Raw genomic sequence first — 27,187 nt, 5'->3', positions numbered from 1 at the left:
GCTGGGGACAGGTCAGGGCTGACTCCCAGCCCTCATTTGCATCTTATTCCTTATTTTGAAGCTCTGGATACAGACAATTCCTGCAGCCTGACCTTTAGAGATGCTAATTATAAAAAAATACACAGAAAATAGGCTTAAAGCAAGGTGAAGAGCTAGGCCAGCACCACTGCAGCAGCACTGGGCCCTGGTGTGGCCACCTGAAGGTGACAAACCCTCGGCCACATCTCCCCTCGTCACCCCCAAACGCTCTGTGCAGGGTCCGAGCCCCATTCCCATCCCTGCTGCTCACAGCTGACACCAAAGAAACAGCTTTTTCCAGCACAGAGGCACTGCTGGAGAAATATCAGCTATCAGCAGGTACCTGAGTTGTCTTAATCCTCCCTAAATCCCAAGTCAGCTGCTGCTAATCTCCCTGTCCTATCAAACAGGGAATTTTCCGGGCGCTGGGTGAAGCGACAGCCGGCAGTGCCCCTCCCCAGGGCCGGTGTCAGAGGGATTTTTAAAGGAAGGAGACATTTAAAACAGGACAAAATTTGCACACTTTAAAGCAGCAGAGCAGTAAGAAAGTGCTTTTGATGGGATTCAGTTGTTTTTTAGGGTAAAGCACCAGTGCTCTGCCCCTGCCCAGGGCAGGCAGTGACACTGGGGACCTGCTCAGGAAGAGAGAGGTGGCTGGAGGAGACACAGCAGCAGCAGCTTCACTGGAAAATGGACACAGAGGTGGGAAATGGCAGAAGCTGTGGATTCAGGAGAATCTTGTGCAGAATAACCCCAGGAAGCCCTGGTGCCCCTTCAGTGAATCCAGGTATGGATCAGGATCCCTCCACAGCTGCAGCTCCCACTTGTACCTGAGCATCCCTGGCACAAAGGTCGGACCCAGCCCCAGAGAGCAAACCATGGGGTGCACACCCAGCCCCAAACCCTCCCACACCGCTGCACCTGGATACCAAAGCGACAGCTCTCCCTGTAACGCTGTTCCTGCATGCTGCAGGGCCCTGAGGATCCCCTTCCCTCCCTGGGAAAGGCAAGCAGGCAGCAGTGCAGAGCCCAGTGCTGCCCAGCTGTGTCTCCCTGCTCCTGTGCAGGGGGCAGAGCAGGCTGGCCCTCGGTGCTGTGGGCTGGGAGCAGCCCCAAGGACAGCACCCCTGGAGCTCCCTGCAAAGGCACAGGAGCGAGCCTGGTGCAAAACACCTGGCTGAAACCTGCAGCCCCAAGCACAGGCACCCACCCCTGCGCTGGTGTCACCCCTGCACTGGTGTCACCCCTGCACTGGTGTCACCCATCCCTGCGCTGGTGTCACCCCTGCACTGGTGTCACCCATCCCTGTGCTGGTGTCACCCATCCCTGTGCTGGTGTCACCCCTGTGCTGGTGTCACCCATCCCTGCGCTGGTGTCACCCCTGCGCTGGTGTCACCCCTGCACTGGTGTCACCCCTGTGCTGGTGTCACCCCTGTGCTGGTGTCACCCCTGTGCTGGTGTCACCCACCCCTGTGCTGGTGTCACCCCTGCACTGGTGTCACCCCTGCACTGGTGTCACCCCTGTGCTGGTGTCACCCCTGTGCTGGTGTCACCCCTGCGCTGGTGTCACCCATCCCTGTGCTGGTGTCACTGGAAATAAAGTTGGGATTAAAGAAAAGAAAGACCTGGTCATCTTGAGAGAAAGGGAGGACAAACCCAACAAGACCGACAGACACAGGATGACAAAACAGACAGGCTGCAACACAAACGGGTCCAGGAGCTGAATGTGTGGAGCTTCCAGCCCTGCGAGCCAGATTTGGGACCAGGAGCACAGACTTCTCCTGTCCCAGCAGAGCTGTGGCACTGCCAGGTCCCAGGGAATGCCACCTTCCATGGGGACAGAGAAGAGGCACCCCCAGGATGAGCTGCACCCACCCAGGGTGGGAGAGACCCCGGAGGGTCCCTGGCAGAGGGGGGACACAGCAGTGGGGCAGTGGGGACACAGCAGTGGGGATACCCAGCAGTGGGGCACAGGGGACACAGCAGTGGGGCACAGAGGGGACACAGCAGTGGGGCAGAGGGGGGACACAGCAGTGGGGCAGAGGGGACACAGCAGTGGGGCAGAGGGGACACAGCAGTGGGGCACAGGGGACACAGCAGTGGGGCACAGAGGGGACACAGCAGTGGGGCAGAGGGGGGACACAGCAGTGGGGCAGAGGGGGGACACAGCAGTGGGGCAGAGGGGACACAGCAGTGGGGCACAGAGGGGACACAGCAGTGGGGCACAGGGGACACAGCAGTGGGGCAGAGGGGACACAGCAGTGGGGCAGTGGGGACACAGCAGTGGGGCACAGGGGACACAGCAGTGGGGCAGAGGGGACACAGCAGTGGGGCAGAGGGGGGACACAACAGTGGGGCACAGAGGGGACACAGCAGTGGGGCACAGGGGACACAGCAGTGGGGCAGAGGGGACACAGCAGTGGGGCAGTGGGGACACAGCAGTGGGGCACAGGGGACACAGCAGTGGGGCAGAGGGGACACAGCAGTGGGGCAGAGGGGGGACACAACAGTGGGGCACAGAGGGGACACAGCAGTGGGGCACAGGGGACACAGCAGTGGGGCACAGGGGGGACACAGCAGTGGGGCAGAGGGGACACAGCAGTGGGGATACCCAGCAGTGGGGCACAGGGGGGGACACAGCAGTGGGGCACAGGGGACACAGCAGTGGGGCAGAGGGGATACCCAGCAGTGGGGCACAGGGGACACAGCAGTGGGGCACAGAGGGGACACAGCAGTGGGGATACCCAGCAGTGGGGCAGAGGGGACACAGCAGTGGGGCAGAGGGGACACAGCAGTGGGGCAGAGGGGACACAGCAGTGGGGATACCCAGCAGTGGGGCACAGGGGACACAGCAGTGGGGCACAGGGGATACCCAGCAGTGGGGCAGAGGGAATCCAGCACACTTACAGCCTTTGGCTTGAAGGGGGGCTGGATCTCCTTGCGCTCCAGCTTGTCCCAGTCGATGTAGCGGAAGAACGCGTGCTCCTTGATGTCCCGCTCCCCCTCGGGGCCGCAGCCCAGGCGCTTGGCGGGGTGCTTGGTCATCAGCTGGGGACAGCAGGAGGAAACAGTCACGGGGTGTCCCGCTGCTCCCCAAAATGTCCCCTCTGAGAAGTCCCCAGGGAGCTGTTTTTCCCAGCTGGACATCCCAGGACAGCCCCATCAGGGCCCCATCTCCTCCAGACGCCTTTGGGGCTCCAAGGGGAGGACACTGAGGAAGAAGCTGGGGTGACTCAGGCACAGGGAAGGTTGACAATGGCTTATGAGAGCAGACTGTGCAGATGGCAGGCACACGAGCACTGCTGGGATGGACACATCCCCTTTCCCTCTGGGAATGGAGCTGCTTTGCCAAGGAGCAGCCCCGGGGTGCTGGCAGGGCTCCCTCAGCACCTGGCTGCTGCAGGGGAGCTGCCCAGCGCTCCCTTTGCTTGGCACAAACTTCTCATCATCATTTAGACTCAGCTCTAAAACCCACTGATCCTTTCAGATGGAATCTGCCCTCCAAAACCTTCATCAGCCCTGGAGGCAGAACCCCCTCACCTCTGGAGCTGTGGCAGCACAGACACGAGGTGGATTTCTAATGAGAGTCAATTTGGGGGAAAAATAGCACAAACACTCCATTAATGTTGTTCATCATCTAAACTTCTCCTCTTCACTGGCTCAAGAAGGGAAAGGGCCCCAGGAATTATGGGCAGCTGTACAACATTAATATCCTGGGGTGGTGTTCAGAGATCAGATGGAGATTCCAGAGATTCACAAGGTGTTGATAAGGATGGAGAATATCAGCTTTATACCTGCAACAAAAGCACTGCTTTATTAAGAGCAGGGCAGTCCATCCTGGTGCCAGGGCTGTGCAGAGGCTGAGCAAGCCTGAGCCCGTGTCCCAGGGCTGTGAGAGCCCTGGCAGGGACAGGAGCTGCCAGAGCTGGGGGGCTCAGACACCTCCCACCCACTGGATCCAGGTCAGCCCCGCCACCCCAATGGCACAAAACAAACTCGCTCAGGAAAGCCGATCTCAAACAGCTGCAATGGGGCACTGAAAGCAAGGAAAACCCTGAGGGAAAAAACAAAACACAAACCTAAAACCCTGAAAACACAAAAAAACCCAGCTCTAACAAATACAAGGTGAGAGCAGAGCCACCAGCTGCTCTGTGAGCGAACAGCTCCACATGCCTGGCCTCCAGCTGTGACGGCATCTGCAGCTGGAAGAGTGATGGAGAGCAGCTCCTGCGAGGCAGCACCTCCCTGGAAAGCCCATCTACAAACAGCGAGGGCCTGGCAGGCTCTGCAGGCTGGGCCAGGGATTTTCCAGCCTCTGCTCAGGGTGAGGATGTGATTTGCATCAGCATCAGCCTCGCAGAGCCCATCCTTGAGCAGGGAGCCAGGCTGGAGCCAAGCTGGAGGGCCAGGGAGGGAGGGGCCAGAGGCCAGCAAAAACAAAAGCAAGAATATTTTTCCTACTTGCTTTTCGTTAATAATTGAGTTTCCCTTGGCGTTGCAGCACAGGGACCTTTATAAAATAAAAACCCAACAAGGAATCCCAGATTCCACCTGGGAAGGTGGCAGAGGTGACATGTCCTGGCCTCTCGAACACGAAACAGGGCAGCACGGACTGCAGCCCTGATGGGCTTTCCTCAGGCAGCAGCACTGGGGAAATGCCACCCAAAACACCAGTAAATATTCCCAAAATACTGCAGAAAACATTCCATGCCTTTGCTATGGGGCAGAGGTTTCTCCAGTTCCCTGCTGGCAGCGCTGGCACAGCCAACACAGCTCCCTGCAGCTCACCAAGTCCTGCTTCACTGTGTTTTAGGGGAAAACATAAACAGCTCCCAGCTTACTGAAAAGTTCTGGGATCCCACACGGAGTGGTAATCAAACTTTCTGGTGTGGCAGTTTGGTGGTGGCAAAAAAATGTCCTGAGGTTTTGAAAGAACACTAACAGAGAGGGAACCACCACTGCTACAAAAACCCAGGGGAATTATGGAGAGCCAGCCCTCGGTGCCTGCCCCAGCATCCTCCCATCTCCGGAGCGAGAAGAGCCACGGCAGCAGCACCCAGCAGCCGCAGTCCCCGCTCTGATTTACAGCACCCACGTCGTGCCTGATGCAGCAGCAAACAAAGGCAGCACTCAGTGTCCCCCAGCCCCTGCCCGGCCTGGAGCACCCTGCATTTCCCCTTTACATCCCAAAAAACGGCAGCAGGAGGATGGAGATGGTGACAGCCTCTGTGGGAATCCCCCTCCAGCCGCCAGCGCGGTTTCTGAATTAAGGATTTGATTTTCCTGCGTCCTGCTGGCTGTGGCAGGGCAGCTGCCCCTCCCCGTGCCCCATTCCAGGTGGGAGCACCAGCAGCAGCTTTTCCCCACGGGACAAGTGAATATTCCTCTTTAACACCAGCTCAGAATCCTGGCAACGCCGGGAAGAGGCTCTGAAATGCCGCAGTGGGAGCGTTAAGCGCAGGATGTGTCATTTGTAGATAGAAACACTATTTTGAGATAGAGAACATTCAGATATTTTCAATATTAACTATTATAAGCAAACATTTCTTAAATTCCTACACAAACACTTATTTATAGCAGCGTGTGGCACTGGGGGGTGAGATGAGGCTCAGTCCCAAGCACACACAACAACATCAGGACCTCGCCAGCCTTCATCCATCACATCCCAAATTAAGTCGGGCCCAGGCCCAGGCCATGGAGAGCCCAGCTTGGGATGCTGGGCGAGGCAGAGCTTCACTGCAAATTAAGAGACAGGATAATGAGAATGCTGCCCTGAGCCCATGGAGACACCACCAGAGCTTCAGGCTGGGGCACCCAAAGGGCAACTTATCACAGCTAAGTGGAAGGATGAAGGTTTTGTGTCTGATCTCAGGAAAGCTATTTGGGAATCACATCCATTTTCCCTGAGCATCATTTTTCGTTTCAGGCAGAGGTTCACAGAGCTGTCCTGTCCTCACCTGCTGGGGCACAGGGTGTCTGGGCAGGAGCCCTCCCATCCCACCTCCCAGCCAGCCCCCCAGCTCTCTCCTGACCCCCAGGTCAGCCCCAGCTCCCATTTCTGCTCAGGGTAAGGGCACGGAGAGGATGCAGGTGCTGGTTTCACCTGGGTTTGGTACCTGCACACACAGCAGCACAAGTTGTGGTTTCAGGAGGGCACCAGAACCAGAACCCAGCAGTGTCAGACCCTGCTCGTGCTGGGCAGCAGAGGCTGAGCTGGGACCCCCAGGGCTGCAGGCTCCCACTCCCCACACCCCCCAGCCCAGCCCTTACCCCTTTGCAGATCGCCACTGCCTCCTTGGACATGGACTTGGGGTAGGCGACGTTGTGCTCCATGATGGACTGGAAGAGCTCATCCTCATCTTCTCCCTCAAAGGGGGCCTAGAGCAGAGCAGCCACGGCTTCAGGGGCGCTCCTGGGTCCCCAAGCTCCCGTGTGCTGCTGTGGGGCCAGCCCCAGGCACGGTGACACCAGCCTTGTCACTGCAGTCCCTGTGCCCCAGTGCCACCCCCAGCTCAAGGCTGTCCACATGGATGGGCACACCCCAGGGCAGCCTGTGCTCACAGGGAACGTGACCCAGCCTGGAGGAATCCATTAAAACTCGATTACCTGGCCAGCCAACATCTCGTAGAGCAGGACTCCAAACGCCCACCAGTCCACAGACTTCCCGTAGGGCTGGTAAGCGATGATCTGCAAAGAGCAACAGCAGCATTACAGCCCTGTGGCACGGGGCAAAGCCATTCCCAGCTGGAGCTGGGGCTGGGGCTGTTCCCTGGGACACATTTCAGCACGGAATTCCCTCCCCTGAGCCCACTCCGAGTCCCTCCCCTCGCTCTTCACAGCGCCCTGGGAAATTCAGGTGTGAACAGGTCATGCCATGGAGGCCTTGAAAGGAAAGAGCACTTAAAAGAAATTCCCTGTCCTGTGCAGCCCCTGCTGCTGGCTCGGGAAGGTCACACCCAGCAGGTGACACAGCCCAGGTGACACAGCCCAGGTGACACAGCCCAGGTGACACAGCCCAGCAGGTGACACAGCCCAGGTGACACAGCCCCTGACACAGCCCAGGTGACACAGCCCAGGTGACACAGCCCCTGACACAGCCCCCAGTGACACAGCCCAGCAGGTGACACAGCCCAGGTGCCACAGCCCAGGTGACACAGCCCCAGGTGACACAGCCCCTGACACAGCTCAGCAGGTGACACAGCCCAGGTGACACAGCCCCAGGTGACACAGCCCAGGTGACACAGCCCCAGGTGACACAGCCCCTGACACAGCCCAGGTGCCACAGCCCAGGTGACAAGCAGCTTTGTTCAGAGGAAATCACACTCCAGGCCGTTCCCAGGCTGTCCCTGTCACCTGGGCATGCAGAGCCCTGCTCGGAACAGGAGAAGGCCCAGAAATGGCTCAAGCAAACCCCAGGACAGTTTCACCCTGCAGCCACTCTGGCCTGAGCACATTGCAGCTCCCTGGAGGATGAGGAGGATGAGAGCAGCACAAGGGCCCAGGCCACGGCACCACAACCACAGAATCCTGTTGCTGCCCCCAAACACAGTGGGATGGATCCCCTGACACCCACAGGCAGGCTTTAATGCCTCTCCTGGGTGCCAAGGTGATTTGCATCCTAATTTCACATTTGCTGCTTTTCTTTTGGAAAAAGAAGAATTACAGCAAGGAGAAGAAAATAAGAGCTGAAGTGAAAACACTTGGGCAAACAGGTGGGGAACTGGTCATTTGTCCTGCTTTGAAGGAGCATTAATCACCCACGGTGAGAAGCTGTGCACCACCAGCACCAGCGTTAATCCTGGGGGGGTGAGGGATGGCACACACGATGGATGCAGAAATGGGAAACCTCACTGCAAACACAAGGTGGTTTAGCACACGAGTGCACTGATGTCCTATCAAAGAGAATCTCCCTGAAACATTTACGTGAAGAAATATTAACTTCATCTTTGCAAATTCAGCAGAGACAAGAGTTTAGAGTGATACTTTGAAGTGAAGGGAACAGACATTTGAGAATAATTACTCCTCTGAACTTCACAAGTCTGGCACTAAACTGTGCCCATGCAGCACTTCATGGAAGTGCCATGTGTGACTCTATCACACCAGCAATAACCAAATGCAAAGTCATTTCTGGGGGATCCAGAGCCATGGATGGGGAGCCTCTCCCCATCAGACACACATCCCCTCACTGCACACAGTGAGCTGCAGAGATCTAAGGATTTCCACTCCACATGGAAATATTCCCCACTGATAATTCCCTGTTTCTCGTGTGCTGGAAGCTTCTATCACGCAGTGAGGGGCAGAGCTGAGCTCCTGGGTTTGTCATTTCCAGGAGCAAGGGAGCACGTGAGGAGCAGCCTGCAGTGGGTCTGAGCATGCCAAGGACAGAAGAGGAACAGAGCTGGAGCAGGATGGACATGGGAAAAGCCCCCAGATGGGGAAAACACCCTGCAGGGAGAGCAGCACCAGGATCTGCTGCTCTTTGAGGTGGAAGCAGGGCACAGCACAACAGACAGGCACACCCCTGTTCCCTTAGGGGGATGGACAGTGCCCAGGGCATGAACTCTGCAGGCTGCTGGTGAATTGCTGGGTGTCCCTGTTTGGGCTGGGAAGCTGCCCCAAGCAAGGCCACCCCGGCAGGGAGCAGCAGGGATCATCGGCCGCCGTCCCCGTCCCTACCTCGGGCGCGATGTAGTCCGGAGTGCCACAGAAGGTCTTGGTGGTCACCCCGTCCCAGATGTTCTCCTTGCACATGCCGAAGTCGGCGATCTTTATGTGCCCCTCGCTGTCCAGCATCACATTGTCCAGCTTCAGGTCTCTGCAGGGCGAGAGCAAACCCGTGACACAGCGCCAGGCTCCGCTGTCTCACACCCACACCCTCCGCAGGACAGAGCTCGGGGAATGAGCAAAAAGGAGTCAGAGATCTGTCAGGATGGAGTTCTGAATTTACTTCTAAGCCACGGGAATGCCGTGCTGGGCACGGTGCTTTGAAGTGTGCGATGGAAAACGCTCCTCTGGCAGGAGACGGATTTAATTGATTTTTTTTCTTTCGCTCCCGTGAAAATCAAAGTGCACTTAGAGCTCTTGTGATGGAGAAGCACCTACTCAGCACAAGTCCCTGCCTCACCAGTGCTCTGCTCCCCCCGAAATACAAACCAGCTGTGCTTCCCTCTGCTCCTCGCCCCCAGAGTACCTGTTGGTGGTACCCAACCTTTGCACAAACTGGAGGTGGATCCAACTGCTGATCCCTGGATCCGAATCCCAGCCCTGAGCCACCACTCCAGAGCTGGATGCTCCAGCCTCAAGGACACTTCTGTAGCAAACACTGGGTATTTTGGTGCTCTTTATACATTCTTACTGGGTTTAAGGCTGTATTTTCTAATTATCATGTCAGTGCTCAGAAGCCTGACAGGCCAAAGGCAGACGGACATGAGCTGGGATTGGGATTCGGAGGAAGGAAGGAAGAGGAGCCACTGGGGACCAACAGACCTAGAATCTCTCCGTAGCAGCTGATGGCAAAAACCAGCCCTCACGTCAAGTTCGTTCCACTTCTTTCATCTTTAGCATCTCCTGACTCCAGCAGCACTGTTGGCATCTCCCTTTGCAGAGCACTTAATGGTATCTGACACTCATTAGGATGCTCTGCTCCACCCTGGGCTCCGGGAATTCTCCCAAGCAGGGAAGAGCAGTGAACACTGGTTTCAGAGCTAAAGCAGCAGGCTGTGAGCCTGCACATGGCAGTGACCCAGCTAGCTCTGGGTGCTGGAATCAAACTGGGATTGGCAAAGAAGCCTCAGTGGCTGCAGCAGAGGTGACAGAGTGGCACCGCAGAGCTCGGAACAAGGCACTGGCAGCGCTGGCTCCGGTGCCAGTGGTGAGAGAGCAGTGCCCTGCAGCCAAACTCGGGGCTTGGAGATGCTCCAGGCTGCCAGGGAGCGTTGGTGTTGTGTGGAGAGGAGCACATGGAGCAGGGGCAGGAGAGAACCAGAGCTGCTTTCCCATGAACTGGTGAAAAGCAGGAACCTCCCCCAAAGCAGGGGCTCCCTTTCAGGACACATCACGTGCCGGTGGTTGCACTCAGCGATCCCACAGGACTTTTCCAACCTTAAAGATCCTGTCATTCCACCTGTGGGCAGCACCCAGACCCCATCCAGGGCAGGGCAGGGCAGGGGGGCCGGGCTGGGGGCTCCTGCTGGAGCTCAGGGGAAGGCAGGGAGGGGGGCAGGGGGAGGAACACGCTCACCTACCGATAAATGATGCCTTTGCTCTGCAGGAAGAAGAGCCCGATGGCTATTTCTGCTGCGTAGAATCTGAAAGAGGTTTGAAAGGAAGACTGATAATTAAAGGAGATAAATGAAAATCTTCCCAGCCGGGTGGCAGCGAAGGAAACGCGTCAGGCAGATGTGACCAAAGGACACGGCAGAGAAATTCCAGGAAGGATGACAGGAGGGTGATCTGAGGCAGGCTGCACTCGCAGCGGGCAGTGATGCTGCTGGGGGCTGTCACTTCTGCTCACACACACACAACAAGAGCTGCCTCCTTCCCCCATGGCTGGCTCACAACAGGGTCCCTGCTCCCGGAGCCAGCAGCTACTGCCCCGCTGGTGCAGCCCAGCAGGCTCTGCTCAGTGTTTGTGGGGTTTATGTGAGCGTCTGAAGGCTTTCAGGAACACATCCTGCTCTGCCCAGCTCTCAAGAACAGGAGACAAAAGCCCCTGGTTAGCACTTGGGTTGACCATGCTGGCAGAGGAGCCAAAACCCAACAATCCCTCTCGTCCCCTGGGAAAGGGGATAGAGAAGAGGCCTGGTGTCTCCCAGAAAGCCTCCAAACCTCCCTGCCTTGTGCCTTTATTTACCTGAATTTATCTATTCAGCTCAATGACTGCAAGTACAATGTACCCCAAGGGTGAGGTGGAGGCACCAACATCAGGCAAAGAGTTCTTCTGCCTCTTCCCATTGCTGATTTCTGCCCAGGAGCAGAGCCTGTGCCTCGGACTCTGTCCCCAGCCCTGTGACCCAGGTAGAGCCCACACCTGCCCAAGGGTGCCAAAGCACAGCACTCACACAGCGTGGGGCTCCTTGAACCTCCCGACCTGCTGGATCTGGTACATCAGGTCCCCACCGTTCACGTACTCCATCACAAAATACAAGCGATCCTGAAGGAAAGAAAAGCAAGGAATTATCAGCAGGATTATCAGAGCAGGGAATCTGCAGGGGTCACAAACACGGTGACAGTCACCAGGCCTGTCCTCCCCGTGGGCTGCGGGGGCCACTGCTCACAGAGCCCCTGAGTTCTAATTCCTTGGCAATGCTCAGGACTGGAGCTCTGCCCCTCTGCTGGCAGATCCACTGAGGAGGCAAGCAGAGGAATCCCCAAACCAGAGCTTTGTCACCTCCCAGGAGTACATTTGCTGCTCCTGACAGAAGCCATTTCCAGAGTGTTGCTCTGCAGGTCCTCGCTGGTATTTCCCCAGGCACTCCATGGCTCCAGGCAGGGATGCCCAGGAGGCTGGAGCAGCTCCCACAGGGACCAAACCCCATCCACGAGCACGGGACCAGGCAGCAGGAGGGATGTGTGACACTGCCACCTCTCCCAGGGCAGCAGAGCTGGGGCTGCACGGGTCTGCAGGGGTGTGCACCCCTCTGCTCACTCCTTCCTGCCTGGCCTGAGGGGTCACTCTGCTCGTGTTCACACGGGGTTAAGGCAGTCCAGACGAGCCCAGGGAGAGCTGGAGATGTTCACCTGGACAAGAGAAGGCTCCAGGAGGAGCTCAGAGCCCCTTCCAGGGCCTAAATGGGCTCCAGGAGAGCTGGGGACAAGGGCCTGCAGTGCCAAGGGCCCTCAGTGCTTGAGAGCCCAGTGACAGCCCCGGGCTGCCCCATCCCACCCAGGAAGGAAGGAAGGAAGGAAGGAAGGACACAGAGGCTGGAGCACTGCAGGAGCTGCAGGTTGGCAGCATTACATAATAAATAAAAAAAATTCCCATTGCTCATTTCCTCCTTAAATAATCCTTGCCCTGCTTTTCGGACAGGAAGGACAGGGAGCCCACGAGAGACGCAGCTGGAGCACTGCCATAACCAGGGCTGTGGGGAAACTGGGGTCAGCAGCCACGGGGCACTGCCCAGCCTGGCACTGCCCAGCCACAGAACTGGGTCAGAACCCCCAGGGCACTGCCCAGCCACAGAACTGGGGTTCAGAACCCACAGGGCACTGCCCAGCCTGGCACTGCCCAGCCACAGAACTGGGTCAGAACCCACAGGGCACTGCCCAGCCACAGAACTGGGGTTCAGAACCCACAGGGCACTGCCCAGCCACAGAACTGGGGTTCAGAACCCACAGGGCACTGCCCAGCCACAGAACTGGGGTTCAGAACCCACGGGGCACTGCCCAGCCACAGAACTGGGGTCAGCAGCCACGGGGCACTGCCCAGCCTGGCACTGCCCAGCCACAGAACTGGGGTGAGCAGCTGCTGCCCCCAGCACAGCCCCCGGCTGTGGGGCAGCCCCAGGGGATCAAAGACAGCAGCACAGGGACAGTGGGGCTGTGTAAAACACGTGGCACTGATGGGATGGAGTGGGGAATTTGGCTTTTCCGCTGCCTGGGGCTTGGGGAGCACCCCGTGTGTGAAGGACAGCCCTGGCAGGGCCGGCCAGCCGCGTGTGGCAATGTCACCTTGAGAGCCACCGCCCCGGCAGTGCCCGTGACAGAGCCGAGCAGCGCCGGGCTCGGCTGCAGCTGCCTCCTAAATATATCGATCTGCTTCAAGGAGGAAGAATATTAAAAAGACAGGCTCTTGAAACAGCCAGCTGAGCTCTAAAAGCAGGAGCTGAGCTGTCCTGGTTGGGGTGGGGAAAGGAAGGCTCAGGGGAGTGGGCAGGTGCCCAGGATGCAGGGATAGAGGGATAGAGGGATAGAGGGATACAGGGATACAGGGATAGAGGGATGCAGGGATACAGGAATACAGGGATGCAGGGATGCAGGGATGCAGGGATGCAGGGATGCAGGGATACAGGGATACAGGAATGCAGGAATGCAGGAATGCAGGGATACAGGGATGCAGGGATGCAGGGATGCAGGGATGCAGGGATACAGGGATAGAGGGATGCAGGATTGCAGGGATGCAGGGATGCAGGGATGCAGGAATGCAGGAATGCAGGGATGCAGGGATGCAGGGATGCAGGGATGCAGGAATGCAGGGATACAGGGATACAGGGATACAGGGATACAGGGATACAGGGATGCAGGGATACCGGGATACAGGGATGCAGGGATGCAGGAATGCAGGAATGCAGGAATGCAGGGATGCAGGGATGCAGGGATGCAGGGATAGAGGGATGCAGGGATATAGGGATAGAGGGATGCAGGGATACAGGGATAGAGGGATGCAGGGATGCAGGGATACAGGAATACAGGGATGCAGGGATACAGGGATGGATGGGCACGGAGGGCTGGCCCAGCTCGTGCCGCTGCCAAGGACAGCTCTGTCCAAGTCTGGAGCATCCAAACTCGCTGAGCAGCAGCAGCACAGCTCAGAGATGTAAATCCACTGCAGAGCCTGGCATGGAGCTGCTGACACTCCCCCTTCCCTGGGCAGCCAAGGCGACACTCCCAGGGCTCCTTCCAGTGCCCTTCCAATTAACTGCTCCATCCCTGCCTGGCTACACGCTGGGGCAGAGCCAGGACCACAGCCACACTCCCCATCCACACCTCACTAGAAACTGGGAGAAATCCTTCCCTGGCAGGATGGGAGGCCCTGGCACAGGGTGCCCAGAGCATCCCCGGATCCCTGGAAGTGTCCCAAGCCAGGCTGCACAGGGCTTGGAGCACCTGGGATAGTGGAAGGTGTCCCCGCCCATGGATGATCTTCAAGGTCCCTTCCAACCCAAACCATCCCAGGATTTATCATGTGTGTTTATTCTGTGGTTTGTCATGTCAGCGTGGCTGTGGCTGCCCCAGAGGTCACAGCAAGGGCACAGCTCACCTGGGGACACCCAGGGACCCCCAGCTCACCCCCATCCCAGAGCCCAGGCTCTGACCTGGGGCCTTTCAGGGCACCCCAGATCCCCCCAGCACAGGCACTTCTCACCCTCCAGCCCCAGGCAGGAGCTCTCCCCTTGTTCATCCTCCCTTTTCCATTAAAACGCAGATTTAAGGCTTTTCTCTCTCCCGAAGCCGCTGAGCCAACAGCCCCGGCAGAGAATTGTGCTCTGGACTGTGCTCCCAGAAATCAAAGTGCTTTGTGCCAGCGTTTGATAATACACCCTGCTATACATTTTGATTACATTACAAATACGATTACTATTAAGCTACTATAGGTCTGCCAGCAATAATCCCGCGCTGACTCACTTGAGATGCCAGGGAGATGCTGTGTGAAATAGCTGCTCCTGCCACATCCTGATTGCTGCGCTGCAAAGCCGGGCCGCAGGCTTTAAATACACTCAATGTGTTTGGTAAATGAAATTTCTGGGATAATATTAAAATGTAATCCTCCTGGAAAGCATTGTCGTCGTTCTAAAGGACTCTGCTGATTCCCACTGACGTGTACCTGGACATTCTCATTCACGGGCTGCTCGAGGGCCGGGCAGGGATTGTATTAAAAGTCCCCTGTCCCCCTCTCCACTCCTGACTCACACAAACCCAATCACACACCCATGGAAAAGTGGATTTCCTGCAGTTTGGATTAGGTTTCTCCCTCTGCTCAGGGCTTTGATGAGAGGAATGAGTCCTGGGAAGAAGTGCAGCACTTTGCTATGGAGCCATAAGGGGTGCAGTGGGCTGGGGGCACCTGAGGGGCTGGGAAATCACCCCCAGTGGCAGCAGCAGCTCCCTGATGAGCACATCTCAGGGTGCAGCTATTGTGCATTACACTCCAGGTCACACTCCCACGTTTTGGTCCTGGAGGCACTTTTGCCAGTGAACTGGAGAAGGTGTGAGGCTGCCAAGGCACAGAGTACACAATTGCTCTGGCAAGGGCAGTGATGTACAGAGAACATAAAATCCTGGAATGGTTTGGGTTGGAAGGGACCTTAAAGTCCATCCAGTGCCAGCCCTGCCATGGCAGGGACACCTCCGCTGTCCCAGGCTGCTCCAAGCCCTGTCCAACCCAGCCCTGGATCCCAGTCCAATTTTCCAAAGTGTCAGGGCACCACAGCCCTGGTGGGGAGCAGCTGTGGCAGCAGCCTTACCATGGTCTGGAAGCAGGAGTGGAGCTGGGTCAGGAACGGAGGCTTCCCCGAGAGAGCCAGGACGCGCTTCTCCACCATCGTGCACTCCACGTCATCGTCCTGGATCACCACGTCCTTCTTCAGGATCTTCACGGCGTACAGCTCGTCCGTGCCCTTCCTCTCGGCCAGCATCACCTGCACGAGGGACAGGAGGGGTGTGCAGCCCCAGGGGATGTGGGTCCATGAGGGGTGTGCAGCACGGGGGATGTGGATCCATGAGGGGTGTGCAGCCCCAGGGGATGTGGATCCAGGAGGGACAGGAGGGGTGTGCAGCACAGGGGATGTGGATCCATGAGGGGTGTGCAGCCCCAGGGGATGTGGGTCCATGAGGGGTGTGCACCATGGGGGATGTGGATCCCCAGTGCCCCAGGCTGGGACAGGCACAGCCCCTTGTCCCCTGAGGAGCTGCAGCTGCCAAACCACAGAAAGCTGCCAGGACTCGTCCCAAAAGCGTTTAGGGACTCTAAGGAGTGACACATCTCCTCCCTCACCACCTCCTCTGGAGGAGCCCACCCGAGGGGTTTGATGACATCTGAGCTCACCCTCCAGCACCGCTCACCCCTGAGTCAGGGGCTGGGCCCTTGGGAGGGTGTCAAGAGGCTGAACACAGAGCCCACAGATTACAGGTGGTAAATATTTAAAGTGGAGAAGAGTTAGTCTCTAGAACAGTACGAAAAACCCCACATGGTTGTCTCTGCCTGCCCCCCTCCCTCCACAGCAGAGCAAACCCCAGCACGTGCTGGTTCATCACCCAGCCAAGGCCCCTCTCAGCCAGGAGAACCCATCCAACCTCCCCTTTCCAGCCAGTCCCACCCGTTGGCAGCTTTATTTATTGCAGCAAATGGGATTCACGGCTCCTGCTGGTGCAAATCCCTCGGGCTAATCCCATCAGCCCAGCCAGGGTTCCCTGCCCGACCCACCACGCTCCATCAGCCCAAGCTGCTCCTTGGGCTGCCAGCAAATAAACCCACTCTGAAACCTCACTTGGGTTCTGTTCTCCCTCTCCACTCTCCCACCGCCTCGGACTGGAGTGCTGGGTGGGAATGAATTGCTTTTCATTCGAAGGAGTCGGCAGAAATCCTCCAGTCGCATCAGGAACGGCAGCCCGGGGGTTTGGGAAATAAATGAGGGGAAGTCACCATGGATAGGGTGGAACTGAAATGTGCTTCAGGCTGGGGCACAGACACAGGAACGGCTCTCAGGGTGACTTAGAGGCACCAAGGAGAGCAGAATTAACCCTCTCCTGCTCCACAGGCTGCCAGGGCAGCCCCACCCCGGAGGGCTTTAACAGATGGACGTGTGGCACTTGGGGACAGGGGTGGCGCTGGCACTGCTGGGGCTGCACTCAGTGCTCTCACAGGGCTTTTCCCAGCCCAGTGACTCTGATTCCATCCTGTGACACAGCCTGAGGATCAGGGATGATGAGGCAGGGGACACAGCCTGAGGTGCCAGCCACTTGTTTGGGTGTGGATACCAGGGACAGGGCACAGGGGACAGGGGACAGGGGACAGGGGACAGGGGACAGGGGACAGGGGACAGGGCACAGTGGACAATGCACAGGGGACAGGGCACAGGGAACAAGGCACAGTGGACAGGGCACAGGGGACAGGGCACAGGGGACAGGGCACAGGGAACAAGGCACAGTGGACAGGGCACAGGGGACAGGGGACAGGGGACAGGGCACAGTGGACAGGGCACAGGGCACAGGGGACAGGGGACAGCTCTTTGTGAGCAGCTTGGGCACATTGCCGGTTCCTGAGGGAGCCTGGCTGTCCTTGACACGCTGCCTGTCAGGGTTAGCTGGGACTGGCACTGGGGCTCCTCAGTGCCCTGGAGAGGCTCTGACATTCCCTTTCCCATGGCTGGGGTCACACGCTGGCTCATCCTGGCAAGGCTGAGCCGTGGGTGTGTCAGGGACTTTGGGATGGGATTTATTCACCTGCTGATCCCTGAAGAACACTGGGAACCCCGAGCAGCTCGTTGTGATGCTGGAACCCAGCAAGGCACAGGCACTGGGAGCAGCTTGGGCTGCCCCTGGATCCCTGGCAGTGTCCCAGGCCAGGCTGGACAGGGCTTGGAGCACCTGGGACAGCGGAAGGTGTCCCTGCCCAGGGCAGGGTGGTACTGGGTGATCTTTAAGGTCTCTTCCAGCCCAAGGCATTCCCTGTTCCTGTGCCAGGGCAGCAGACACAGCTGCCTCACAGTGTCTGCACCTCTGCCCTCCCCTGTGGTTCTGCCCAAACAGAACTGCTTTGCTTCACTGCCTCCATTTATCACCATTTCACACAAGGCACAGGTGCTAAAACCAGAGCTAATTTTTAGGTGATAAAAGCAGAAGTGTTTTAGCTGCTCAAAATCGGTGGAAAAGAAGTAGTAACCAGTCCAGGAACGTATTTCGAGGGAAAATGAAACCTGTTACCTGAGAGTAAGAGCATTATATCCAATATCAGTTATATACAGACCTGCCTTGCCATCCAGCACCCTGTCAGAGGGAAGTTAACAGGAGCAGGGAGCCTCTGAGCCTGGCATCGGCTCCTGCCCCGAAGGGACCGTGCTGAGGACGTGGCTCTCACCCTGCTCTGCAGCGCTTGGCTGGGGTACCCCCGTAACTGGGAGGAGTGCTGGAGGCTGTCCATGGCTGTGAAGGGATCATGGAGCATCCCCAGTGCCAGCCCTGAGCACGGCTGAGCCAGCCCTGCTCCCTGGCGTGGGGAAGGCAAAAGGACTGTCCAGCTGCTGAGCCTCAGCTGGGGACACCTGGGGAATGGCCAGGTGTGAGGTGTGTGCCCAGCAGGGAACCAACCTCCTCCTGAGGCACATCAGGGCTGGATTCCCCTCTCCTGCATTCCAGAATCCCAGAATCCTTTATCTTGGAAAAGACCTCCATGAGGATTGAGTCCCACCTGTGCCTGATGCCCACCTTGGCACCAGCCCTGTCACCAGCCCTGTCACATCCAGGCCTTCCTTGGATGGAAGGAAGAGTTTGGAACCAGAACCAGAACCTCATCCAGGGATGGGGATTCCAAACCTCCCTGGGCAGCCCCTTCCCCTGCCTGACCATCCTTTCCAGGAAGGAATTCCCCCTGATGTCTGAAGGAAGAAAGAGCCAAGCACCCGTGGCACAGCCCAGAGCTCAGGGTGGGGATGGGATGGGACCCAGCCTGGCCCACGTCCTGCTCTCCTGCCCATTTCACACCCAGGGCAGGGCAGGGAAGAGCAGGGCAGAGCCTGAAGGTCATCACAGCCCAGGAGAACTCTCCCACCCTGCTGGAACCAGAGCTGCCGTGGCCAAAGGCTCCACCCCACTCAGCAAAACAACACAAACCCCAAAAATCCTGACAGCTCCAGAGCACGACAGATTGATTAGCTGAAAAAATATGAGCAAGCCACCTAATTTCACTTTCCTCTATTTATAATACAGCAAAGCAAACCCAGGGTGGGCTGTGCCAAGCGCTGCCTCCCTCCGTGGGAGCATCCCCCTGCCCGTGCCAGCCCCGTGGAGCTGCCACCAGCCACAGCCCCGGGCAGCCCACGGGGACCCCAGAGCACCAGGGGCATCTGTGAACCGGGGCTGAGCATGCCAAGCCAGGGCCACACACCCCCAGGCCCCTCTTTTCCAAGCCAGATCCATTTTCCACCCCCTGAGCCTGGCTGCCTGGCTCGGGGGATCTCCATCTGCCAGCGCACTCGCTGGGAAGCAGATTGCATTCTTTTTTAACTTTTTATTGGTGCAGAAAAAAGCTGATATTTAACTTGATTTATTCCTGTAATATAGAGTATTTGTTTGGGAATGCTCCAGCATGAGAACTGGAGATGCTCTGAAGGCAGAGAGAGCGAGCTTGCCAAACTCCACCGAGGCCAAGGCGTCGGAACCCCTGAGCCTGGACAGCCGAGAGGAGAGAGAGAAATGCTGAGCTGTGGCACCGAGCTCCTGCTGCCAAAGGGTTAAAGGAGACAGACAGAGGCTCGCTAAAACAGCGTGCCTGTAGTCCAAGAGCCGCGGCAGCCAGCAGGGCTGGCAGCAGGCAGGCACAGGAGCAGGTGCCAGCCCTGGAGAGGGAAGGACACGGTGCCAGCCTGGAAGGATGGCAGCACCATGGGCACAAACAGCTGCTGGGCACACCGGGGGCTGGGGAACCGCGGGGAGCCGGGCTGTGCCTGCTGCAGGCACCTCTGCCTGGCTGCTCCCCAACATCTGGCACCTCTGGAGGCACAGGAAGGGGGATGGAGCACCTGGGGGTCCCCGTGGTGCCGGGGCACCAGGGATGCCTGGGGAAGCGCAGGCACACGTGAGGGCGAGGCTGCATCCACCCGGAGGAACCAACGTGCTGTTTTAATTAGCGCTAATTAGCATATTTATAACATTCTGTTCCAGGGAACAGTTTCTGTCACACATTCCCTTACATAAGCCGGAGCCGACTGAGGAGTTTGCTAATGTTTCTCAAATTGAAGGGAAGAAGGCGGCGGGGGACACGGAGCAGCCACGGAGTCTCCAGATGCCGGGCAGAGGCTTTGAAAGGGATGAGGTGCTGGGAGGGAGGGCAGAGGGGACACGGCTGAGTGAGAAACGCTTTCCTGCAGCCCGGGATGCCAACCCACAGCACAGGGTGCCACGCCGAGCTCTGATGCTCTGGGGGCCGGGGAACCCGCAGAGCCTCCCCGTTCCCTGTCTGGCACAAGTGCTGCCGTGGAGCTCTGAGCTCTCCACCTCTGGAAACGGAGCTGGGACCTCCCAAAGCTCCAATGCCAGCAGAGGGCTGGGGAAAGAAGGGATGCTCCTGCTGCACCCCTGTGCTCAGGGGAGCATCCCTGCGCACCCTCCTCATCTCTGCTGCCTGCCCCAGCAATGAGGCTGCAGGCACAGCAATATTCCCTGCAATTAAGGCAATTCACTAATGAGAGCGGGGCTGGGCCAGCCATCACAGCAGCGAACACTGCACCCACCTCCTGCAGAGCCTTCCCTGCACCGGGATCCCGAATGGAAATCAAGAGAATTGGCAAGACCCCAAGAAGAATGAAGGCTCCAAGTCACATAATTACCAGGAGAATGAAATTCTCTTACTGCTCACAACCGGTCTGGGAAGTTAATTAAAATGCTCCCATATATTTGTAATTATTAGAGAAGAAGAAAACCCCAACCAAACAAAAAAGAGCTTTGAAGACGCAGCTCACCCCCTGCTTCCCAAAAGGGTGGGTTTTGTGCTGTTCTCATCAGACACCTCTGGTATTCCCTGCTGTGACAGGGGGGAGCCAAGCTGGGCTCCCAGTCACCCGTGGTCAGTGCAGGCAGTGCCCAGGGGGTACCTCACCTTCCCAAAGCTTCCTTTCCCCAGCACCATCAGGAAGTTGAAATCTGAAAGCTTCATCCGGTCCCGGCTGCCGTTGTTGTCTAATTTGGAAATGGCATTTCTTGTCTTCTCATCCGCAGCCTTGGAGCCCGTTCCAATCTTGGCTCTCTGCAGAGGCGGAGATGGGGCAGGGAGGAAGAGAAAACATCACTGATGGGGCAGGGAGAATGGGCATTTCAAACCCAGGGCTGCTCCCAAAACCCCACCTCAGCTGCTCTTCCCCAGCTCAAAAACCAGCCTGAGCTTTGGGAGCCTTTTCCATGGGCGTGACGGGGACAGCACCGGGAACGGCACTGGGGAAGTCACCAGCACATGGCACTGCTCAGCTGCTGGGAACCACCTCTGCCCCAGGTCACAGGACACAGCGGCTGCCACGCCACCCTGCACCGTGTCCAGCTCATCCAAAGCACGGGAAAGAGGCCTAAAACGCTCTTTTGGGGCAAAATCTGGCTTCTGTCTCTTATCTCACCAGAAAGGGAGGGGTGAATATAAATGTATTAAGGTAAAACGTGGGACTTTTGGTGCAGCTCCCCATCCCTGACTGCCCTATGGCCCCTTCCATTTGGGATATCCGTGATGGTGTCTGACACTGGAGGGAATCACAGACAAAGGCACGAATCCGTGTGGAACAGTCCGGAACAAACCGCCCCCCAAAGAGACAGACAGCCCCTCCTGCCCCCCAGACAGACAGACAGACAGCCAGCCCCTCCTGCCCCCCAGACAGACAGACAGACAGACAGCCCCTCCTGCCCCCCAGACAGACAGACAGACGGACAGACAGCCCCTCCTGCCCCCCAGACAGACAGACGGACGGACAGACAGCCCCTCCTGCCCCCCAGACAGAGAGACAGATGGACAGACAGCCCCTCCTGCCCCCCAGCAGACAGACAGACAGCCCCTCCTGCCCCCCAGACAGACAGGCGGACGGACAGACAGCCCCTCCTGCCCCCCGGACAGACAGACAGACAGACAGATGGACAGACAGCCCCTCCTGCCCCTCAGCAGACAGACAGACAGACAGACAGCCCCTCCTGCCCCCCGGACAGACAGACAGACAGATGGACAGCCAGCCCCTCCTGTCCCCCAGACAGACAGACAGATGGACAGACGGACAGACAGACGGACAGACAGACGGACAGCCCCTCCTGTCCCCCAGCCATCACAGCCGCCCACTGAGGACCTCACAAAGGGCCCCATCTTTAATCACCCGGCCCCAGCAGAGGCCCGGTGCCTCCCGCCAGGCCAGGGCTGTGATGTGCTGATCCTCCCCCCGTAAAAGCTCTCTCCCAAGTTATTCCCTGTTCATTTCCAGAAATGTGTGGCAGTGTGAGGCCTGTGCCGAGCTCAGCCTAGCATGAAATTCCATTAACCCGATCCCGGCGGTTCAATTTGGCTGCCGCCGGCAGCCCCTCCAGATAGCGCCTCACGGGGAATCTCGAGCCCTTGCTGCTGCTAATTGGTTCTCACAAGGTTCTCCAGGCTGCAGAATTCCCTGCTCAAGGTCACCGGCAGCACCTCCGAGCATCGCAACAGCTCCTGCACTGCAAACCTGAGGAACGGTCACCGGGATTTCCCCGCACCAGCGGGGTGACCACGGCTCTGTCCCGGCACGTTCCGGGCTGCAGCACCCCCAGTCCTCGCTCCCAGTGCCAGCACGAGCCACAGCCCGGCTGGGACGGGATTCCCTGCCCCAAACACTGATCCCTCCATGGCAGGGGTGGGGAACACAAGGCGAGGGGACAGCTCTGGCAGCCTGCACTGTGTGCGTTCTGATCTGTACACTACACATCATCTGACTGCCCACACCATTCTAACACCGCTGCTACACCAGGAAATACAACAAAAGCCTGGTTCAGCTCTTTGTACAGCCAGAAACCACTGGCTGGAGCCAAGCATTGTATTAGAACTGTCTTTCCCTGGACATTCAGGAAAGCTGTGTATAAATAAGGTAAAAAAGAAGGGAGAACAAAGTCTCCAGTCTCTGCTACAATTATGGAGTTCATGCTGAGAACCATAAGGGCAACTCTCTTATTTCTGTATGGCTCATTGCACGTGAGCCTCCAGATGTACCACACTCATTCCCAGGGCTCTGTGGAGGCTTCAGCTGCACTGAAAAATGGCAAATTCCTGCTAATTCAGCAATGTCTGGATCAATCGTTCAGCACGAACCTCCATGGCTTATTAAGTAGTAAATAGACATTTCTCCTTGGAGCCTCTCTGGGGAGCTGGAGCCCGCTCCACGTTCCCTGCACTGCCAGGGGAAGAGCTGGCAGGGAAAGTCCCTCACCAAGGGCACGGCAGGCAGGCAGTGAGGAAAACCCCTGAGTCCAAGAAAAATCAATTCACCTCAAATTTCTGCCTCAGTTCCTCATTTCCTTCTTCTCCCTCAGGAGGCACCGGGACATTGAAATACTCGCCCTCCTCCTGGCTGAGCAGCTTGAACCTGGAGGGACAGAGGGACAGAGAGGGACAGAAGGACAGAGAAAGGCAGAGAAGGGCAGAGAGGGACAGAGAGGGACAGAGAGGGACAGAGAGGGACAGAGAAACGTGGGTCAGATAGATACCCAGCCCAGAGGCTGTAGGTATGCAGGAGCTCAGCTCTGCTCCAGCACAGCTCTGCCTCTGCTGCCCCAGCACCCAGGGGACCCTTCCCCAGGTCAGGAGAACCCCCAAACCTTCCCCCTCAGTGAGCCCCAGGCCCTCAGTGGCTGCAGGGACGTTTCTGGGTCCCTCGCTGTCCTGGGGACCCCCACAGCCCGTGGTGGGCACACAGAGCACCGCTGTGGCTCCCAAACCAATCCTGACCCCAAACCCACAGACAAACTCGTGTTCCCCGTGACAGCCACGGGCACAGGCTGGGCAAACCCCCTTCATCGGCTGCCCCACGAGGACAGCCCTTGGCAGGTGCCCCCGCCGGGCTGGCACCCCCGAGCACAGACAGGAGGCTCCTCCGAAGGAGCAGCAAGGATCAGAAATGATGGAAATGCCACTGAGACCCCAGGAGTTTCACCCTGCTCTGCAGGAGGATGGATCTGGGCTGGGTGTTACCCCAGAGGCTGCTCCAGGAGCAAAGCCCTGTCTGCACAGCACAGCCTCTGCCTTCCAGCTTCTTTTCTCCATTAACTGCACTTGTTTAGGTATGAAATATGGATCAGAGCTCCTTCTCCTTCAGCTTGCTCCAGCCAGCACTGTGACAAGGAAAATTACTTAGATCTCCACTTAGATGATTTTTAAAAGGCTGGGAAATGCTCTGAGCGAAGGAGCTGGCAGTGCGTGGCACACGCACCCTCACAGGTGACTGGGAATTTGGGACAAGGGACAGCTTCCCGCTGTTTTCCAGAGCAGCAGCCCAGTCCCCACCAGGCCACGGTGCCACTGTGCCAGCCTCTGCCCAGCTCAGGGGGACAGACGGGGCTGGAGAGCAGCGGGAGCACCCACAGCTCTGCCCAGGAGTGGCACGGTGTGGGCACCCAGCCCAGCTCATCCCTCCTCCTCCTCCTCTCCATTCTCTGCTCTCAGGGAGACGTCTTCATCTTCCACCGTGGGAAAACCAGCCTGGGGTATTCACTCAGCTTAATTACGTGCAGGGTTTGGTTTCCAAAAGACATTTAACATCCCCTTTGGGTGCTTACACTCGCCATGGACAGGTAACAGAGCTCTCAGGCACCGGTGCCTGGGGGAAAAGCGGGGAAATAAAGCACCTTGTGTCCTGCTGGGGGAGATGGAAACACTGAGACCCATCCGGGGGTGCTGCAGAGCCACAGCGCTCACAGCTCGCTGCTAACGAGCGCCTGTAATTACACACGCTGTGCTTCCCCCACGTCTGAGCCCCCCACTGCCCTCAGGGACAGCTCAGAGGGGACCCCCAGCACCCCTCACAGCCCTGCTGTTGATATATTTTATATATTAGTAAAGGCCTGTATGCACAAACCAGGCTTTGAAATAAGTCGTGATATTAAAGGCTAAAGTCCTTGAAACCTTTGTGCAGAAGAGAGAGTAAAGCAAAACAATATCCTTGTGTGTAGGAGAAAAAATGTAAACTGTGTGTGTTAGCCAGTAGTAGCTTGCTCTGCCTGCAGACCCTGTAGAACCCTATAAAAGGTGTGTTAAATATAGAAATAAACGGCGTTCACTTTTACTTCTGTGAAGGGTGGTGAATAAACTGGTGGTCTCTCAAAACCCTGCTGTCCCCCAGGAGCGGGGAGGTGTCTGATCCAAGCTGGAGATGCTGGAAGTGCCCATCAGGTGCCAGCTCCTGCCCAAGCCCCCAGGGGCAGCAGCCCTTGGGGCAGAGCTGCCCTGGGTACCCGGGCGTGCCCCAGGGAGGAACCTGAGCCCCCGAGCCCCCCAGCCCATGGAGGAGCTCACACAGGGTGGGCTCTGAGGGGCTGTCACACCCCAGCCACAAACACCTGACACAAGAGCCACATCTCACCATCCATCCACTCCCGACTTCTGCAGCTCAGAGATCCCGAAGGACAGGGAGCCCATGAAATCATTCCTGCTGGTCAGATCCCAGTCCCAGATCTCCACAGACAACCGCCTGTCCTTGTCCGCCTCCTTCAGCTGGCTGGAAGAGAGGAAGGGAGGAGGGATGGTTTTATCCTGTTCCCACACCACCGTGCCCACTGGGACACGGATGCAGAACAAAGAATGGTCCTCAAGGGCTGCTGAGGTCTCCAAGATTTAATTTCCAAGGCACATCAGATTCACACGGAGAGCACGGAGCTCCTGCCCTGACACACTGCTCAGAGCGGGGTCAGGGCAGAGGTTTGAGTGCTTCCGTGTCACTTACAGAACAAAAAGAATCATTGCTCAGTTGGATCAGCTCAAAGCCTCTGAATAATTAAATCAGAGCAAATAAAGTCACATTAATTCTTGGCGGTGAGAAAATTCACTTAACGAATTTAAACATTTTCCTTGTACTTACAATTTAAATGTCTCATTCCACTCAGGATTCAGGGAGCACTTGATAGTTTTGGTCTTCTGTTTGCTTTCGTTTTTGGGGTCGGGGATTAGTTTAAGCTTCACGTAGGGATCTGACAAGCCATTAGGGTCCATAGGAACTAGGTTTTTAGCATCTCTTACTGGGGAAGAGAAAAAGGATTAAATTCAGTATTCCAGCTATAAAAATACCCAACAACTGACAACTTCCCTGTGTGCCAAGAGTAAGTGTGAAAATAGTGATTAAAAGCAGAATTAAACTGGATCTGTGCAGACATGGGCATTACATGAGGAACGACATAATTAACGCTGAGCAAACGCCGCTCTCGTGGATGGGGGAGGCTGCAGGGTCGACTCAGGAGATTATTTTTACTTTCTGACAGGCTGATTTGTTGTTTGCTCTCGGTTTTAAGCAGTCTAAAGCTGATTTGTTTCCTCTTGCCCCTAGGGAAGCAGAACTGCAGATTTGTGGGGGCCTGGGGATGGAGCTCTCCTGGAGGAGCGGGACAGGCGAGGTGGTGGCGGTGGGCTGGGGGCAGGAACCCAAAGGCACCACATCCAGCAGCCGGCTCCCCTGGGGCTGGGGGATGGCCACAGGGCACCAGCAGCTGTCCCTGGGCAGCGGTGCCCCGGCTCTGGGGCCAGCAGCTCCTCCGGGAAGCAGGAGCAGAGCGGGAAGAGCAAGCCTGAGGTGACTCAGCTGCTTCTAATTGGATTGCAGCTTGGACAAATTAAATACAGCCAGGCTGAGCTGAGTCTCTTCACCCAGATTAAGTCCAAAAGGGTCTGTCTGCCAGGAGAAGGATCTTATCTTCCCCCAGGCGGAGCAGAGATAGCAGAGATGGGAGGTCTGATGGGTCAGGATGGAGCCGAGCCATAACCTGGGGAAAATCTGTGTGCAAGGGAGCCCAGAGCAGAGCCCCCTCCCCAGGTGTGCACACAGCCCAGGGACCAGGCACAGAGGGTCCTGCCACGCTGGGAACAGCCTGAAATCCCAGCAGGTCCCACAGCAGCTCTGTTGTGAGGATCACGGGGGGCTCAGCCTCATCCCCTCATCCCACAGTGAGGAGGAGGAGGGGGAGAGAACTCCAGCTGCGTGTGCAGCACCACAGGGTGTCAGAAGATGCTTTCAGAGTAAGAAGAGTAAAAGCAATTGTGAGTTCCCAGCTCACCAGTAAGGAGTTTCTGGTGAGGTTGGGGATGAGGGAGTTTTGAAAAGCGAATTAATGCCCCAAAATCTGCCAGCTATTGCTGCCCTCCCGAAGCACTGCCCAATTCCCAGCTCCACACATTGGAACTCGTAGCCAAAACCCAACTCTGCATTTATAAACGAGCTCATTTATCCGACGTGACAGCGCTGACAGCAGCGTGTGAGCCAGGGAGAGGTGTGAGGGGAGCCCAGAGCTGCGCACAGCCCCGGGCCCTGCTCCTCTGGGGAGGGAATGGCTTCACCCCTGAGCAGGGCACGAGCGGGCTCACCAGGGATGCTGACACAGAACCACCGGCTCTGAGAGGTTTGGGGTGGAAGGGACCCCGGAGCCCACCCAGGGCTGCTGCTCTGGGCTCCCTGTGCCATCTCCTGTCCCCAGCACTGGGATGCTCCCGGTGCCCAGCTCAGCCAGCGCCTCTCCACACCCCTGAGCTCCTCCTGCCCCC

The 27,187-nt window shown here is 57.5% G+C and overlaps 1 protein-coding gene across 2 annotated transcripts in view; it reads right to left on the bottom strand.

Annotated features, from left to right (window-relative positions):
- The window catches only part of PRKCB (protein kinase C beta), a 105,514-nt gene that overhangs the window by 13,628 nt on the left and 64,699 nt on the right, over positions 1-27,187 (bottom strand). For both annotated transcript variants that reach the window (XM_086853772.1, XM_086853773.1), the window contains exons 6-16: positions 25,518-25,674; positions 25,023-25,157; positions 22,934-23,030; positions 20,549-20,695; positions 15,201-15,374; positions 11,079-11,170; positions 10,263-10,325; positions 8,695-8,833; positions 6,625-6,705; positions 6,289-6,396; positions 2,926-3,066 (exon numbers count right to left, since the gene is read on the bottom strand). In XM_086853772.1, coding sequence (XP_086709898.1) covers positions 2,926-3,066; positions 6,289-6,396; positions 6,625-6,705; positions 8,695-8,833; positions 10,263-10,325; positions 11,079-11,170; positions 15,201-15,374; positions 20,549-20,695; positions 22,934-23,030; positions 25,023-25,157; positions 25,518-25,674 — 1,334 coding nt within the window. The remainder of the gene's footprint in view (positions 1-2,925; positions 3,067-6,288; positions 6,397-6,624; positions 6,706-8,694; positions 8,834-10,262; positions 10,326-11,078; positions 11,171-15,200; positions 15,375-20,548; positions 20,696-22,933; positions 23,031-25,022; positions 25,158-25,517; positions 25,675-27,187) is intronic.

Source organism: Cyanistes caeruleus, chromosome 17, assembly GCF_971803275.1.
Source record: "Cyanistes caeruleus chromosome 17, bCyaCae1.hap1.1, whole genome shotgun sequence".
In the NCBI taxonomy this organism is placed as follows: domain Eukaryota; kingdom Metazoa; phylum Chordata; class Aves; order Passeriformes; family Paridae; genus Cyanistes; species Cyanistes caeruleus.
Note: the sequence above shows the minus strand (reverse complement) of the source record. Positions and strands in the feature narration are given on the sequence as shown.